General features: G+C 34.7%; 1 protein-coding gene across 6 annotated transcripts in view; it reads right to left on the bottom strand.

The window, feature by feature from the left end:
• Positions 1-1197: 1197 nt before the first annotated feature.
• The window catches only part of TBC1D32 (TBC1 domain family member 32), an 87149-nt gene continuing 70119 nt past the window's right edge, over positions 1198-18227 (bottom strand). For 3 of the 6 annotated variants that reach the window (XM_035321887.1, XM_035321889.1, XM_035321891.1), the window contains 6 exons: positions 12173-12242; positions 11209-11324; positions 10133-10287; positions 8306-8446; positions 6323-6511; positions 1198-3525 (listed from right to left, as the gene is read on the bottom strand). In XM_035321887.1, coding sequence (XP_035177778.1) covers positions 3397-3525; positions 6323-6511; positions 8306-8446; positions 10133-10287; positions 11209-11324; positions 12173-12242 — 800 coding nt within the window. In that variant the 3' untranslated portion in view covers positions 1198-3396. Of the gene's footprint in view, positions 3526-5545; positions 6165-6322; positions 6512-8305; positions 8447-10132; positions 10288-11208; positions 11325-12172; positions 12243-18227 lie in introns of those variants that run through there. The other 3 variants (XM_035321888.1, XM_035321890.1, XR_004749467.1) reach the window with 3 other exon arrangements.

Genomic DNA, 18227 nt, shown 5'->3' with positions numbered 1-18227 from the left:
ATTTCCTAGTGCTTATTCACCGTCTGGTTGTTTGTCATTTGGTTGCTTAGGGAAGCAAGCCAACATAGTTGTCTTATTTTTTAAAGAGAGTATTTTTTAAAAAGAGACTGTTATTAAGAATAAAAGAACAGTTTTTATTCTTTGACCCTGGTGTCAGGCAAAAACTTGTTGTCATAATTCTTTCCTCATACTTGCCAGCCTCTTTTATCAATGTAGGCAAGCCAACACAGTTCACAGCAGTCCAAAAATATTTAAAACTTTTTTTTTTTTTTTTTTTTTTTTTTTTTTTGTAGATAGGAATAAAAGTGAAACCCACGAACTTATGAAATGCACAGTCAGGAAAATAGAAATTAGTGGCAAAACCTTTGTCAGTAGTGCTCACTCTCAGGTTACATGTAATTACAGAAACTCACTGCAGTTCTAATGCAGTTTTATAATTTGAATGTGTATGTGCTCGCACATTCATTTTATCCAGTGAAGTGATTTTCCAAGAATTTCACAGTAATGTTTAACTCACAGTAAAGTGTGGAATGAAATTGGTAAGTCTAAATTCAACACTTGCCGTTTCTGTTGGTGTTTTAAAAATGTTTTATTATATCTGAATTCTAATCAAAATATTTTTGAAAAGCCATACAATCTGTAAAGAGAATGTTATTTCAGGTGTCAATAAAATAACAAGTTTTCTTTGTTTTTAACTGAATAAAGAACTTAATGCTTAACTCTATGCAACATCACCTGGTAAACATAACTAGCATGCGTTTGGGGAATTTATACTGCTTAATTATTAAAGTAGCTACAGCAGACAGTTGACCAATTATGCTAACTGTTTATACTTCACCCAGCAAAGACTTACTCCTATAAGAATAGAGCTGATAAGTAACTTTTTGCTAGAGAAGCTGAATCTTGTTTCGTTTGATAAAGAAGAAACGTCATTGAAAATATCAAGGTACTGAACATCTGATACTGTAAGATACAGAACTTTCTAGGTGACGTAATTACAAAAAATACATATATATACCTTTAAAGATAGCTGTAAGAACAGGTTATTTCACTCTGGATTGAAGTAGTGCAACAGTTATTTTGGCTGAAACTGGACTGAAATCTGAAGAAAGGATATATCTGGTAAGAAAAATATACACCCAATATCTGGGGATAGGAGGGTGTATACAGATGAAGCCCTCAAAGCAAAATCTCCACTAAAGCCATTAGTTGGTTATTCCATTAAGTCAACTTTCATCCAAGACTTGCCTACTGACTATGATACTTTTGAAAGCAGGCTGCTTCCCACCTCTAACCAGGAAGATAAAATGATAGGCATTGCCTAATCAACTGCTAGGGAGCCAACTCATACTACAGGAATATGACTCATTTGCGAATAGTAGCATGAGTAGTTATGCACCAGTTTTAAAACCTATCCAGAGGCCTTTTGGCCTTTTTATGTATAGCTCTAATATAAAATTATTAATAGACAATCTAGAAAACGTCATCTAGTTGTATTTCAGGTCACTTTCAGAAAAGATGGGTGCCCTGCACCAGTGTAAAAGGATATCCAAATGTTCTGAAATGAACGTAGCATTTAAAACCAGTTCCACAGCTAATGCAGCATGTTCTGAATCCCAGTGTGACTCCTGAACACTTGGTTTGATGACAGCTGGCTCTGTTATGATAGTTCTCACCTCTTTCTTCCTTTTGTCTCCCATGGTATATCACATTTGGACACTCCAGAAACCATTATAGTAGAAATTTCCTAAACAGAACAGCCTTTCTTTACCTGCTTCTTCCCAACATCCACCAGTGTGAAGATGCCCTGTATTAGATATTACCCTTGAACAACCCCAGAAAGAATAAAATGCTACATAGAAAGTGGCACTGCATATTAGCCTAAGCAAGTCAATATAGAGTGGTATGATATACTACTGGTATTTATAAAGTATAATGCCTAAAGCAGAGTGAATTGCCAGACCACCAGATTTGTGAAATAATTGCAAAACACAAACGCAGCCTTTAGAACAAAGTCATAGATGATCAGATGTCATAATGATAAACTACCTCGGCAGATGAATGGGTATTTTAGCAACACCGCTGCTATTACTGAGGAAAGCACAGATGAAAAACCCTAAACGGAGGAGCCCACCAAAATACAGAACTGAGCAAGTAAAATTCTTGCAAAGTGACAAGAACAAGCACTCTCCAGATATTGTGGAGGTGTGAGGAAAGTCAGGAGAGGAAGCTTCAGCTTGGCTGGTGATTGCTAGGATGTGCTTTATTAACTTTTTCACTGTTTGAGGGAGTAAGAAAAGAAATGAGACATAACGTCTACAGTGACCACTATGGTTAGTATTGAGTATTTGCAAAGAAACTTGCTCTGTCTTACTTTTTTTTTTTTGTTCCCTGGATTAGATATCTATTTAACAGTTATATAATGTAATATAGAGAAGAAAGCTGTTAGAATATTTACTCAGCTGCCCACTGACATCTAAAATCTATCCTAGAGCAAATGGGATACAGTACTCTTCAAGAAAACGTTTCCTCTGAAATTGGGCATTTCAATTGACTTCAGCAGCTTTAAACTTTTAACTACATTGCACCAGTGTTAGAAAACACAGCTTTAATTCTAGCAGCCTTAATTCTTGCATTTCACTGATGATGAAAGGGAAGTGTAGATGAAACTTTATATCAGTGTTTCCCTGTTTGAATGAAATCAAAATCTTTAAAGATGATTATTTTCAGAGATATGAAAAGCAGGCTGCTTAGGGACTTCTCATTCATTTATGCATACCAGAGTTATATGTTACAAATAGATGTTTTACAACATAAAATGATTTATTTAAAAAAAAAAAAAAAAAGAACAACAACAAAAACATGGAAATATCAGTCTTGTTTCATTGCATGCATTTGATCACTCTTTTCTCAACCTTATCGACAAAGTCAGAACGGCTGTGTACAGAGAACTTATTTTTCATTTGTTCAGTTCTCATGCATATGAATGCATACTAACAGTTGCTTCTAAGAAAAATCACTTTGTCAGACCCTTAGAATATATGAAGTTTTTAGGACTGTGCTACAAGGATATGACATAATGAATTGATTTGGAAACAGGTTCTGTGCATTTTAAGGAAGACACTTCTAACAATCTACAGGTGATTTCTGAAGCTGCTTTCTCTCAGATAAAAATGAGGCTACGCATATAGCCTGTCTGGGAAAATATGATTACTGTAAGTCATCCAATTTAAGTGAAGTCCTTTTGCAAAAACTATATTCTGAAAACCCTCCTTATTTATTTTACAGTATATACATTTACACAGCCTGACTTATATTAATGCAGATTGATATATCAAATAATCCGCATTCTTTTAAAGAATGCAACCAAAACTGGGAAAAATCTATCTTGCTTGATCATGGTAGCGTAGTATTCTGTACTCTGATGTTCTTCATGTCTTTCAACAGCACTGGTCTGTAGATCAGCTCCAGGCTTTCCATGTATTCTAGATAATCACTCACGCGAAATCCATGGAGTGCTTCTTCCTGCACAAATACACACCGAGAACATTTATTATATAAGAAAAAAGATGTATGACTCAAATGTAATGAATTGAAGGCTGCTGAACAGAGTTAGTTTTGTTCTGCTTGCCATGGCTTGAGTACTTAAAGTACATGCATTTTAATATATTTAGAAATAAATAATCAGCATATTGGTTCCCGACAGTACTTCCAGTAATTCCTTAACACTTGGTAACAAGTAGTTTTTTCACACAGAAGTTGTTAATCTCATTTTTGGAAAGTATGACGTATGAAGATTTTAAATGAAAATAAAGTGAGCTTTAAAAAGGCAACATCAGGTACTAAAATATTCTTTTAAAGAAAAAGGCATAATATCTTAATTCACAGCAAAGCCGTCTCCAACTTCTTTATGTGCAAATGAAAGTATATTTATATATTAAGTAAAATAATATTTGTTTTTAATTTTACTAGCTACATGTAAGTTCTCATTAGATAACAGCAACAAAGGTGTATTGCTATCAAATCATCATTTTTTCATGAAATAAAGTTCAGGTTAGAAGCTTGAAAACAAATTACTATCAGTTCTTTGAAGGAAAACAGGCAGCAGGACTTCTTCACGTTGCAAGTGACCGCTGTTAGTATGAAGTTGAAGATGTGACATTACTTAAGAAAATATAAAATGAATACTCAAAGTTTTTTTATTATTATTATTTTTTATTGTTTTTTAAACTTGGATTATGTTCTTAGAATAGTTTAGGCTTCTGTTTTTGAGGGAATTGCTCCATTACATCAATTAACATTTGTGAATGCTGTGCTGAGAAATTACAGGCTAAAACTCAAACCTCAATTTTCATATTTCAACCAAAGGGTAACTGACCAATACTTTTGCAAGTGTTAAACCCAGGTTACCCTACGTGAAGCCTATACTATAGATGAAATTGAATAAAGTGACAGAATGATTTTTTCTTCTTTAGCTAAATGAAGAGCTATCAAAAGCAAGATTACTGTGAAAATATGCCATTAACTCTTCTTTTTCTGCAATGCTCTCAGTGAATTGTAAATACTCCAATAAAGCATTAATATGGAGTATTTCTCACTAATAGAACCATGACAAATCTCTAGTCTGTTTATAGTACAGGTGACAACATACAAATTCTCTTACATAATTTACATCAACTATCCTGGTTGATGCCATCAAAAATAAGTAGTTTTTAAGCTATACTGACCAAAACCAGGTCAAACAAGATAATGTACTCATTAGACTGTATACCAAACATTTTTAAGAACAATGACTGAGCTGACATATTGTTCATACTTGGAAGGGACCTACACAGATCATCAGCTCCAACTGCTTCACCACTTCAGGGATAACCAAAAGTTAGCACAATACTGAGGGCATTGTCGTTATGCCTCTTGAACACTGACAGGCATAGGGCATCAACCACTCCTCTAGGAAGCCTGTTCCAGTGCCTGACCACCATCTGGGTGCAGAACCTTTTCCTAACACCCAGCCTGACCCTCCCCTGTCCCAGCTCCATGCCCTTCCCTCGGGTCCTGTCGCTGTCCCCAGAGAGCAAAGCTCAGCGCCTGCCCCTCCGCTCCCCTCGTGAGGGAGCTGCAGGTTGCCATGAGGCCTCCCCTCAGCCGCTCCTCACATGTCTTGCCTTCCTGACCATTCATCATCTTCGTAACTCTCCTATGGACACACACTAATACTTTTATGTCCTTTTTATCCTGTGGCGCCCAAAACTGCACACAGTGCTCAAGGTGAGGCAGCACCAACGCAGAGCAGAACAAGACAATCCCTTCCCTTGACTGGCTAGACATGCCGTGCCTAATGCACCCAGGATATGGATGGCCCTGTTGGCTGCGACAGCACACTGTTGACTCATATGCAACTTGCCATTGACCAGAAATCCCATACAGGATCACAAAAGAAAAACAAAACCATACATATACCCACTCTGGAAGTTGAAATAACCCGAAGGATGAGTACTATTGTAGCAGAATAATTGCACAAACATATTTCAAAATCCAGAGCTGCCATAATTTAATAAATTTATTGAATTAATAGTCTAGCATTGTTAAATGGATGTAGTTATATCCAAAATAACCATAATTAAACCAGAGATCAAAATCACTGATTTTGCAATGACTTGCTGTTAACTGATGACTTCATTTTAACGTAAAGCTTAGGTGGTATCAAATATATTATGTCAAGATCTTGCCAAAGGAATATGTATCGGTCTCATCCTGACTTACTTATATATACTCAGCACAATAGAAAGAAAGACAAACAACAAATCTTAGATTCCAAGTTGAGTTCACCATTTTCCCCCCAGTTGCTGTGCTTTGCTTTAGTATACTGGCAGAATGCAGTTGCCTATTATCTAAGAAAGGCTGACTGTATAGTAATTGGCATGTGTTCAGAATAACAAAGATCACTGAGCTTTGTGCCACATCTCTCCAGGCTTCGGAAGGAGACCACTGAGTAAACCCACCCTTCTGAAGAATATCTACTTTAATGAGATCAGGGCCACATATACAGAATTGAATCAAATGCCCTAGTGACTTAATGCGGCTATTTAAGTTGCTTACAAAGAGAGGTGATCAGGACAATATGCAGGAAAACCATTCTCTGGAAAATACTAAACCACAATTTCCTGCCAGGTAGAAAATAAAATTAAAGTGTTATTTCACTCAGTTAAAATCAATAGGTGAAATACAGAAAGTGCTTCAGATTAAGTAATATATTAATTTTTAGTATAGAGAGTTTTTCTTCCCTTCAGCAATTGAAAAAATTTCAAAAAGAAACCCTTACTTTAAGAAAAACCTGAAGATCTTGGGCTTCAGTGTGCTTCAGGATGTCTTGCTGTAGGTGTCTGAACACAGAAATACACATATATACCTGATAATCAGGACCAAAGAAAATACATGTAGCAATGTAATGACAAATCTCACTCCAGTCCATGTAATTCCAGAAACACTGAGTTATCCATTGCAGACAAATCTAGGTGAGAATAAAATTATAATTAAATTGCTGTAGATATTCAGTCATAATTTATCAGTATTATCTCCTAATTTTTCTATGCCCTTTTCCTATAACATTACTCTACTTACAAAAATAAAAGGAAGAGGCCAAGAATCATTTTTTCTTCCCCCCAAAAAACACAGATTCAAAATAGTTTCACTGATTCACTGAGTGAGTTCTAGTTCTGCTATACTTCACATCCTGCTTCTGGTTATATCATATCTGTTCACATCATTGTACCTGAATATATGGCAACTGTTGAGATTGAGGCATAATACAAGGAGATTTTTCTTTCCTTTTTTTTTTTTTTTCTTGTAAATGTGGGCAAGAGAGCAATGAGGGTGTGGAAGGTATGTGCAATATAGATTTTCCTTTAAATTGAAGTGTTTTTTTGCCTTATAAATGAATGTTAGGCCCTTCCTTAAGATACCTTTTCATTTAATGAAGTGGGGATGGAACACATTTAGAAACTCATTTTTCCAGTTCTAAATCAAAATGTATTACAATGTGTACAGCACATTTAATTTAGTTCTAGACCACAAACCTGTTAATCACTCCTTGAAGTATTTAAAAATATGCAGTAGCAAAAGTACCAAGATTCCAATCAGATGAAAAAAGCCATACTCTAGGCATTACATCAATATCTATTTTCAAGTATTGATGCACATTGGCACTTAAATACATTAGAGTTGTTTTCACCACTCAGGGTTTGTTTTTAACCTCCAGTAAAACAGCAAAATCACAGATAGCCGATATAGTGGCACCCACCAGTAGCACTTCAGTTACATGTTCAATGAAAAAAAAAAAAAAAAACAAATTTGTTGGCAGTTCAGAATTATAACTAGTTTATTATAAATTGAATGCAAATAATGAAAAAAAAATACAGAATAAGTTCCTAAAGAATAGTCAGTAAAGGAATGACCATCCCCATGTGGTTTCCAATGCCAGAACAGGAACCTTATTTTAGGTACCTCATTATTCCTATGCTGAGATAAAATCCCTGAGTTGTCAACTCTTCTCAAAGACCAAATCCTAAACTGACTATTCAAAGTTGGCATCTGCCTCCTCTTACGCTGCAAATCCCGGCAAAAGGGGATTTGGAAGGCATAAGATGAAAAAATATTTTTCTTGCCTTGGAATGGAAATAAGCTCTCTTACTGCAGTGAGATATCCTATGCATTAGCATGATGCTGATTATGCTTTATCATGACTGTAGTCTTTATAAGCAACGTTCTGTACATAGAATTCAGTATTTCCAAAGCATTGTAGTAAGTACGTAAAATAAAAACTAACTAAATAAAAACTAACTAGAGAATATTCTTCTCTAGTAACATTTCATTATTATAAAAGTTTTAGTTTTGTTTTATTTTGTTCACCTGATTGTAATAGTTATGGTAGTCCTTATGAAGTATTTTTTTTGTTTTAATATCAACTGAACTGCTTTCTGTTATGTAACTTTCCCAAATTTCTCATTTCCTCCCCATGGAAAACATTGATAATTATTCTGGAGAATAAGATACTCTATTTTTTTTTTTTTTCATGATAAATCTGAATTTTTAGTATCTCACTTTTATCAGATTTTCTGCATGAACTTGTAATAGAAGATCATCAGTTGCAGTAAACTGTCATTACTCTACAGAAGACAGTTAATATTTACGTTAAAATGCCCTAAGTCACTATGCATTCAACAGTCCCTTATGCTATTTCAGAACCACTACACAAGTGTATGGAAAACCCACAGTAGTTCCAACTTCAACTGTGAACATCAGTTACCTGGGACGGAGAAAAACCAGCCATATGGAAGGCAGAGGAGACAAGTGGTAACTCAGCTTTCATCAACATCTCAACATAGTGTGCACTGCAGAAATAGACTGGATGGATGCCAGATTCCACTGTGGTAATAGGCAGGTGCACCTGATTAACAACAAAATTGGAGAAAATGGTTATAGATCACAGAAGTGTGTTACATTAAAATACCTTTCTGAGAATAATATATAAAAATATATACAGTTGTAAGATAAGTAATCACAATTATTTTAGAGATAGGAAATAAAATAAGAAAATATGGAAAAGGATTGCATTGACGTCTTGAGAAGCATGTAGTTAAACTAAAGAAAATCCAAAGCTAGAAACTGATAAAACATGTATTGACTAATCCTTTGCATTAACAATCTAAGTCTTTATTGCATGTATGCTTTAATTCTCAAAGCGGGGAGGGAGAAAATGTTGCTGCATTTTAAACAAACAACTAAAACTAATTTTTGTTGGATTTTTTTCCCATTTACTGGTGGATAAAAAGTGAAACTTCTGCGGTATTTAAAGTTATTTTCTACGTGCATGTTTCTTTGCAGTACCTGTGGTGAGTATGAGTTAAATTTTGTTTTGTGCTGCAAAAGGAACAGAGGTTATCATTATGGAAAGCTCTGGGTGTTGGTGTTTGGTTTCTAGGTAATGAATCTTTGGCTTAGTGCTAGAAGGTTAGCGCACATCCTTTGGAATTTTCCACCTTCCTGAGGCAGTAAGCATTACAGTCTAATGGCTGGATAATTCTTCATTTATGTTTTGACATTTTATTTTAGTTTACATTGTGGAAATTATGCAAATAGGTTAATTATTCGGTTTTCTCTTTGTTTCTTCAAGATATATTGTGAAAGAGAAATCATTTAGGTATTTAGAATGAACATTAGTACTGCAGCAACTTTGCAATGCTGTCTAGCTCTTGTATGGAAGAAGACACTTAAATTCTCAGTACTGATGGTGTTCAGCACAATTATATTCACATAATGGAGCAAAATTTAATTGTGCCGGAACAGCCTCAGGGCTGGCCTTGGTGTTATAAGTAGAGCGATACAGTCATTGCAGTCAAGACAGACCAACTCATCTTAACAGAGGAGAGGCATGCATACAGAAGAAGCACAAAATCTAAATGGTGCATCCTATGCCTCAGAATTCTGTAGTAAAGAAAACAGTTGTTTGATAATTTGTGGTCAAAAATTTCAAGATAATGTGAAAATGCATGAAGTCAAACTGAAAGATGAATGTTTTACATAGATGATTCCACATGCAATCAAAGATGGAAATCATGCTGCCTATACTACAAACTTGATCAAAATACTAGTAATTTCACATTGCAAAGCATTCAGAATTTGGACATTCAGAATTCAGTAATAATTATTCATAATTCTTCAAATTTAATAAATACATTTTAGTGTTTTTAACCATAAAACTAAATTTTACTGAAAATCAGAAGGATAAACTTCACATTGTAATAATATTACTACTAATAAAAGGTCTTGCAACAGTATTGCAACCTTTATTGCAACCTAATTTGATGCCACTAACAAAGTTTATTTTACTATCAGCTTTAAAACTTGGTAACACTGCCTTTACCATCAGACCACCTTTTATTTCACTACTTTTAAACAACCATTTGAGCAAATCTGTATAAAAAAATAAAAATAAAAAAAAAATCAGGGTTATGCATTCAGTTAGAGGGCTTTAATGAAAACTTAATGCAATTTTTAAAAGGGGGGGAAATTAATAATATGATTTTAACTTTCAAAGTTGTCTTTCAGAAAGAATCAGATTTTAAATTCTTACAGACACATGCAGTCTTGGTAGCCAGAGAAATGCTGAAACAAGAAGACGAGAAAATTGCTGAAGAAACATTAGAGTCTTCTCCCTGTCCCCTGACATTATGAGGAACACAGAAGATGCAAACCAGTCATAGCCAGCATAGCGTCCCTGCAAGCAGTCTGTATGAAAAAGTTAAGGAACTTAGGCAAAAAACTTCTCTGCACTGCCATGCAGGAATTGTAGCCTTCCTTACTCCCCAGGTCCAAACATACAGAGTTAAGAGCTTGTTTGTTACAGATGGGACAAAGGAATATAGCTGCACAGAAAGCAGTTTTCTAGAGACACACCTGTCTCTACAGCTGAATAAAGAGAAACAATTTAAGCTGTTTTCCCTGTAGTCGACTCTTTTCCAGTCCCTAAGTAAATGATCCAAATCAGAAAAAAAAAAACACCAAATCCCTAGAGAAATATGTAAATACAAAACCCTCACACCAAAACAAGTGTGCCTACAGTACACGAACAGAGAATGGTAGGGGAAGAGGAGGAAAACAAGAGTTGTGAAGATTAAGGGGAAAAAAAAGTAAAATAAAAGCTTTCAAAAAAAAGTTAAAGTATATTCCAACTAATATACCTGAAGTATATTTTAATAAAGATATATTAAGTCTGATGCTTGAAGAAAAAAGCTTATTGGAAAGGGTTATCGTTGGTACATTAAAAAAAATAATGTTCCATAGTACGTCTAAAAGAGTCAGAAGTCAGAACAGTGGTACTGTGGGAGTACCACAAATATTTATTAATGCCCAAAGGTACATTGCTTCAGACTCTTTAGCATATACAGAGATATGTGACCCTACACCAAAAAACTTTATGACAAAAATGAATGAGACACAATGTTAACAAAATATGGAACAGAATGACAAATATTTTATGGAGTGCATTGGGTATGCATTTTAACTTAACAAAAATTCAAAGAAAGTTCTTTTTTTCTTCTTCTTTCAGTATATATTACACATATAACACCACCATCATAAACCCAAATTCAGAGCTCAAATTCCACTGGCATTCTTAGGATACACAATTTATGCAACCAAGAAGGATACGAAGTGAGGATACCACAGTTGTCTGCTGTTGTTTCAGAAATTGCTCACAGTTCATTAAGACGTAGCACAGATCATTTTCAGCATGTTCTTTTAGCAAGTTCAGGTATTTTCCATATCTAACACAAGAAGTTAAAAACTGAAATTGCTTAAGTACTTTTAAAAAAAAAACAAAAAAAAAAAACAAAAAAAAAAAACAAGAACTCATACTTAATAGGCCTGTAAAAGTTAAAAGTTAAGCAGTCATAACACTGGTCATCAAAACCACAATGTTGTAGATATATAAAAAATGGTTTAATAAAAGCAATGGTTCTTCATCTGGGAATGACAGACTATTCTACTCAGCATTACAATTTCTTACCCAAATTCCTTGTAATTCAAAGTTTTAGCAACAGTGATGGGAAGGAGCAAGGAATCTATCTAATGATACATGACTCATTTTCTTCATGTACATTATTTAGAATTCCATCTATTTTTATATGTAATTAAAGTATATTTTATATGTAACTATTGGCATCAGAATTCAAATATTAATGCTAAAGAAAACAATTATAAGTATAGCCACATTAACTTTTCTTTCATCATAGCTCTGCAAATTATGAGAGAAATAAAATGTGTTAATGGTATATAACTAAGCTTAGCTAAACAGAACCATTTAGAGAAGTAATGTGAGAATGAAAAGAAACATAACTCAGGATAATGTAATTTAAGCAGTAAATCTTACTAACAAGTTACAATTAGTCTTTGCAACAATCAAGGACAATAACCTATATAATTTGTAAAGATAATTTAATTATGTACTAATACCTTTTTCATTTTGAAAGTTAGAATTCATTTTCTCAAAAGATTGTCTTTAGATTTAGATGGCATAAAACACTGAGTTAATGGATTAAATATCATTAAAGTCATTCCATGAAATCAAACAAATTGTAGAAATACACTAGGGAAATATTTTAATACCATGTACCTGACTGTCATTTCAACACCAAGCTGCTGCACAGATGAAAGGCTTTCCTTCTTCACATCTGCATCCATGGCTAAAACAAAAGAAAAATATAATAAAGTATTATGAAAAATATAATTTAAACTGAATACTAATGTAAAGCTTCTATGCACAGATACTAATTTTAGAGATCTGTTTCCTATTTAAGTAAGTTTAGCAGTATTTGCAAAGAAATATCAAGAACCTGTATTCCTCATACACTTTTATTTTTTTTAATTAAAATCATTTTCTTTACAGGAAAACGTTCACTTTTAATATGGTTATCATTAGCTTTAAAGCATGATGAGAACAAACATCATCTTCAGACCCATTTCTTGGCAGAGCTTCATCCCTTCTTGCCAAGAAATCAAAGCCGCATTTTCTGGTTTACTTTCTTCCATTCCAGTGGCCTTAAAGTCTCCAAGCTGTAAAGCCAGTCGTGCTAACAAAAATTCTATTTTGATATTAATCTCATTGAACATTTTATAATTGATTGATTTTTAAATATTCTGTATTTCCGTTATGTTTTCTTTCACACAGTAATATATACCACCATTCTTTTGCATTTATTTAAATGAAAAATCCAAGTTAGATAAACAAATTAATAAATCATGAATTAAAACAACCCCATTGGTAATATTTTCTCAAAATGTTAAATTTTAAATGCAAAAGATGAAGTTCTGTATATTTAGTGTTCTCATCTCATCTAAGATAGTGATGAGATGGACCTCAAAAATCACTCCAGTAATACTATGAGCTAAAAGCTGAGGGCTTAAGCCTTTAATATACTTATTTGAGACAAAGTGCTAATAAAAAGAAAAAAAAAATGAATTTAATTTAAAAATTGTCTGTTAAAAATGTAAATATATATAGCAGCAGAAGTAGAAAATATATTCATGTAAGTCATAAATGTAAAAGTCTGATTATTATTAAGCAGATTGCAGATAATATGATTTTTTTCTGTATCTTTTCAGTCAGATAGAGAAACTAAATGGAAGGATTCCCTGACTCTCCATTTAGGTAAACACTATGTTCCTGGTAAGCAAACAGGGACTAAGGTTAAGAGAAGAAATGCCTCTGGTTATGAAGTTCAAGGGAAGGAAAAGAGAGAGAGAAAGAGAGAGAGAAAGAGAGAGAGAAAGAGAGAGAGAGACAGAGAGAGAGAGAGAGAGAAAGAGAGAGAGAAAGAAAAAGTGTCCTGCTCAGATGAGCTGTAGACTGAAAATTTCTTGAATTTATTCAATAAACTGATGAGATTGAAATAGTAATCTCAAGTTGTTTTTTTTTTTTCCTTTTTTTTTTTTTCACCCCAGAACACAAGTTGAAGAAAAACAGTATTTGAAAGAATACATATAAAATCACAGGACATTTCAGTTATAAAGCCATGGAAATGGATGAAACTGTTGCTAACTTTTTATAGCTCCTATTCCAAGCTACCTGTTTTCTCAAGCTGCAAATACCATCCAAACAGTGCATTCATTTCCAGGTTCCTATTTGCAATTGTGCAGGCCAGAGCTATACTATATCATAGAAGCCATGTTGGAAGACAAGCTAGGGAGAATTTGAATGAGTTGACTATGACTAATGGTTAATTCAGTCCTGGCATGACTGTATTGAATAGCAGGAGAGAAGGAAACAGTCTAACAATATCTACACCTGTCCTGGTTTCAGTTAGGACAGTTATTTTCCCTCCTAGTAGCTGGTAGGGTGCTATGTTTTGGATTAGGATGAGAAGAGTGCTGATAACATGCTGATGTTTTAATTGCTGCAGAGCACTGCTTATACTAAGCCAAGGACTTTTCAGCTTCTCACTCTGTCCTGCCAGCGGGCAGGCTGGGGGTGCAGCAAGAGCTGGGAGGGGACAGACCCAGGACAGCAGACCCAAACTGGCCAAAGGGGTATTCCATACCATCTGACGGCATGCTGAACAATATATAGGGGTGGCTAGCCGGGATGGGGGGCCGGCTGCTCAGGGTTGGGCTGGGCATCGGTCAGCGGGTGGTGAGCAATTGCATTGTGCATCACTTGTTTGTACATATTATTATTATTATCATTATTATTTTCTATCTTAATAAACTGTCTTTATCTCAACCCACAGGCTTCACTTTCCCGTTTCTCTCCCCCATCCCAGAGAGGGAGGGGGGAGGGTGAGCGAACGGCTGTGTGGTGTTTAGCTGCCAGCCGGGTTAAACCACAACAACACCAAGGAAGCTCTGCTTCCTTTTTAAGGTGAGCCTCCTGTGAGTGGAAATGCTGGGGCTGGTCTCAGAGTCCAACAAGGGTGCCATGAAAAACAGCCATATGACAGCACACTATCTGAGCCAGTTTCCACTCTGTAACAGCTTACAAGTACTGAATGCTTACTTCCACCAACATTACAAGAATACATCTAATTTCATTCATCCTCGTTGCCTTTTATTTTCTGGTATAATAATTCTTAGTTGCTGAAAAGGATTTTCTCCTTATCAGTTTTCCCTTTGATATTTTCCCATGTATTATGAAAGAAGATAAAATTAACATAGAATTTGGACTGAATAATTCTATATTATATAGTATCTCATCAAGGCAAAAACTCTTGCTTTTTTACACCAGTGTATTTGATATAATTATAGTTCTGTACACTATGCAGTTGAGTTACTACTAATCCACAACTCACACTATGAACACAGAAATTGTGGTTCTTTGACAAATTTTTTGATTTCCATTTTGCTTTACCAATTAACAAACTGGGAACACTAGGCTTTTGAAAACTATAAAGCCATCTAGAATACACAAAGGAACACTTCTTACTGATTAAAAACTGGACCTAGAAACTTTGAATGTTCCATTAAGCTAGAGAATTATTATTAAGAATAAGTTGGGTATGAAGATATTGCATATTGCAATCCATGGATAAAAAGCTTACTAGCAACCTTGCAGTCGTATGTTGCGACTGTACTATTATAATGATGCTCATGACTCTGTGGATTTAATACACAATTTAATATTCTACAAAACCCATTTGACAATTATTTATCAATATGTGAAAAGTAACTGTCTTGAAAAACAGAAGGCATTGATGGAACAATTTTCTAAACAAGAATGCCATTTACCCTCAAAGAAATGACAAAACACCTCTCTGAACTGTGAATTAGGTAAGAACATGATACTGCACTGTGACTATTATTAAATGGAATGAACAACATGCTTTAGCAACTTCCTTTTTATTTATCTAATAAAAGAAACATCTATGTCAAGTAGGTATTTTATACTTCTTATGAAAATGGAAATTAACCCAAATCGAAACTTGAAGGATGGCTCACACATTCTTTTAGGAGCTGTGAAGATTTACAGTTAAAATAATAATAGTAACAATGGGAAGTTGACTTTGTCTCTCATTCTAAAATGTGTAAGACTTCACAGCAGTTGGTATGGATCACATTAAGATGTAAACAATACATTTGGTTTAGCCCTGCAACTGCTCTTTACATTAGCAACCTTCCATGCACTCTTCCAAGAAGCTAATCATAAAAAAAATATCAGTATGGCTGCTCTCAAAACTATTTTAGAAATCCACTATTTAATACAATCTTATTAATTCAAAAGAGAAAAGGATTCCTTTGAAACACCAAACTCTTAATTGCCAGTGATAACTTTAAACATGAAACTATGAACATTACATATGAAAAAGTTTAAAATATTAAGTTTTCTACAATAAAGAAGTATTTATTTTTATTATTTTGTGATCTTCCGTTCTTTCCAACCCTTCCTTGTCTTCTTGTTTCATTGCAAAGTCCTTTCCTTGGTTTTCATGCCTTCCCAAAAGATTAGGGGGAGCAGGGAGAACAGGAAAAAGGGAAGACAAGGAGCAATTCTTTATGCAATCTCAGTGTTTACTTGCTTTGAGGTTATGATTGATCAGTTGTACTGCCTATGGTCATGCCCATTGCAAGTGCTTCAATGCACAGCACTTTGCAAAAGTTTTGTAACATTCAGAAGCATAAAAACAGACATTGTGAAAAGCATGACTTGCAAAGGCAAGTAAATAGTACTATTAAAGTCAATCTGTAGCTACAGATACTTCAGAGTGAGTTAAGTGGCAACACAAGCCAATAGTATTGTTCCTGATCATGCTAAACTTCAATCCATCAACTTTATGACTCATCTGAAAGGTTTTCTTATTCATTTTTCCTCTTACCACAAAGAAACTTTTATGTGGTTAAGTCAGGAGATGGGCTACATTGCATTCACAATGAAATGACTGGATGCCAAGCTGAAACATCTTTACAGTATATTTCATACAACTTGTATGGTTTGGGGGTAATAATTTATTCCCATTTCACTGCAGTTACCCCGCAGAAACTATTGACTTTCCTTTTGTGGTAAGTGGGAAAAATGACTAAAGCTGTACTTACAGTATTGACTTACCTTTTTTCACTTCTTGGTGCTCAGGCCAAATCTTTTTATGGCAACACAAATAATCTTCACAAAAAGCTAAATTTTAACTCAGTCTATTTTCAGGTAAGAAATATTAGTTTTCTTTTTTTTTTTTTTTTTTTTTTTTTTTTTACAAAAATTACATGTTTCCTTTAATCAACGGTATGTAATAAAACTGCAAACAGTTATTGAATATCCCATGATGGTCAGAGGCACCTGCATAATTCTTGTAGGAGCTTCAAGGAACTTTAAAATACGTAGTTATTTTTCCTGTCAGGTCTCTAGTCTTTGGTTTCGTCCATACAAACTAGAATTGTGAAACCGACCAAATCTTTTATTTAAATAAAAATCAGCTTTTCTTTTTATTTTTATTCTTCAATATGTGTCTAAACACTGGCACTGTCAAGGTACCCAAGGAGTCAGTATAAGGAGTTGGGGAAGAGTGGAAGTCATACTTTTCTCACCATATTCTCTTCTGCCATTTTGCTACTGTTCTTTGATGAACATCAAAACATCATCTCCTCCACAAAATCATTCATCTATAACACTTCTGACACTCTGAATCTTGTATTCATTGTTTGAATTGTCTCTAAAAAATGCCATTTCAAAGAAATTTATTATTATTGTTGTTTTTAAACTGTAAATGAAGACAGACAAAGGTTTCTCATCAGAGGTAGGTAATCTCAAGTGCAATTCCACTTTAATTACTGAAAGTATCTGCTAGATCATCGGAAAGATTCCTTGTTATTAACAACAGAAGATCAAAATATTCATATCTAGAACTTCTCTGAGTTCTAATACTCAGATACTCAAGCTGGTTTTGGCAGCAACATCATTAACAATAAACTACAGTTTCAGTCATTACGCAACAACTAGCAAAGGGCAAAATGCTTTTTGCTAATAGCACCTATCTTTAAAGAAGTGCATCCAACAAATGATGCAGGAGGAAGGGAAGAATGCCCCTACTTCGCCCCTTCCCTCTCAGCCCAATTTGTGATGTAGTCCTGTATTTCTGATTCATTACTCCCTCTAAGAAGCTTCCCATTGGCATTTTTAAAATTTCTGTTCATCACCCAATCCACCTAATCCTTAGAAGACTAAGTTTATTAAATGGTACAAAGTTCCTATGAAATTTAGTTTATCTGGAGAACTGAGCCTCAACTAGAGAAGGAACAGAGCAGGATATTTCAATTTTATGGCTAAGGCCTGAATACCCGAGATTGTATTGCTTGAGCTGTTTCAGAGGTAGAGGTCAGTGGAAATAGAGAACTCAACTGCAAGGTCATCTGCACCAAAAGAACAGTTAACCATGAGAGGTCATAGCATTCCTGAGTTTGGGAAGTTTGCAACACGTGGTGGAGACCATGACACTAACATATTACAGAATCACAGAATGGCCGAGGTTGGAAGGGATCTCTGAATATCTAGTTCAAACCCCCCCCGCTGAGCAGGATCACCTAGAGGACATTGTGCAGGATGGTATCCAGGCTGGTTTTCAGTATCTTCAGAGAAGGAGACTCCACAGCCTCTCTGGGCAACCTGCACCAGTGCTCTGTCACCCTCACAGTAAAGAAAAAGCTAACTCTGCAAGTGGAGTTCCTTGAGAAATAGGCTTGCTAGAACC

This window comes from Oxyura jamaicensis, chromosome 3, assembly GCF_011077185.1.
Source record: "Oxyura jamaicensis isolate SHBP4307 breed ruddy duck chromosome 3, BPBGC_Ojam_1.0, whole genome shotgun sequence".
NCBI classification, from domain to species: domain Eukaryota; kingdom Metazoa; phylum Chordata; class Aves; order Anseriformes; family Anatidae; genus Oxyura; species Oxyura jamaicensis.
Note: the sequence above shows the minus strand (reverse complement) of the source record. Positions and strands in the feature narration are given on the sequence as shown.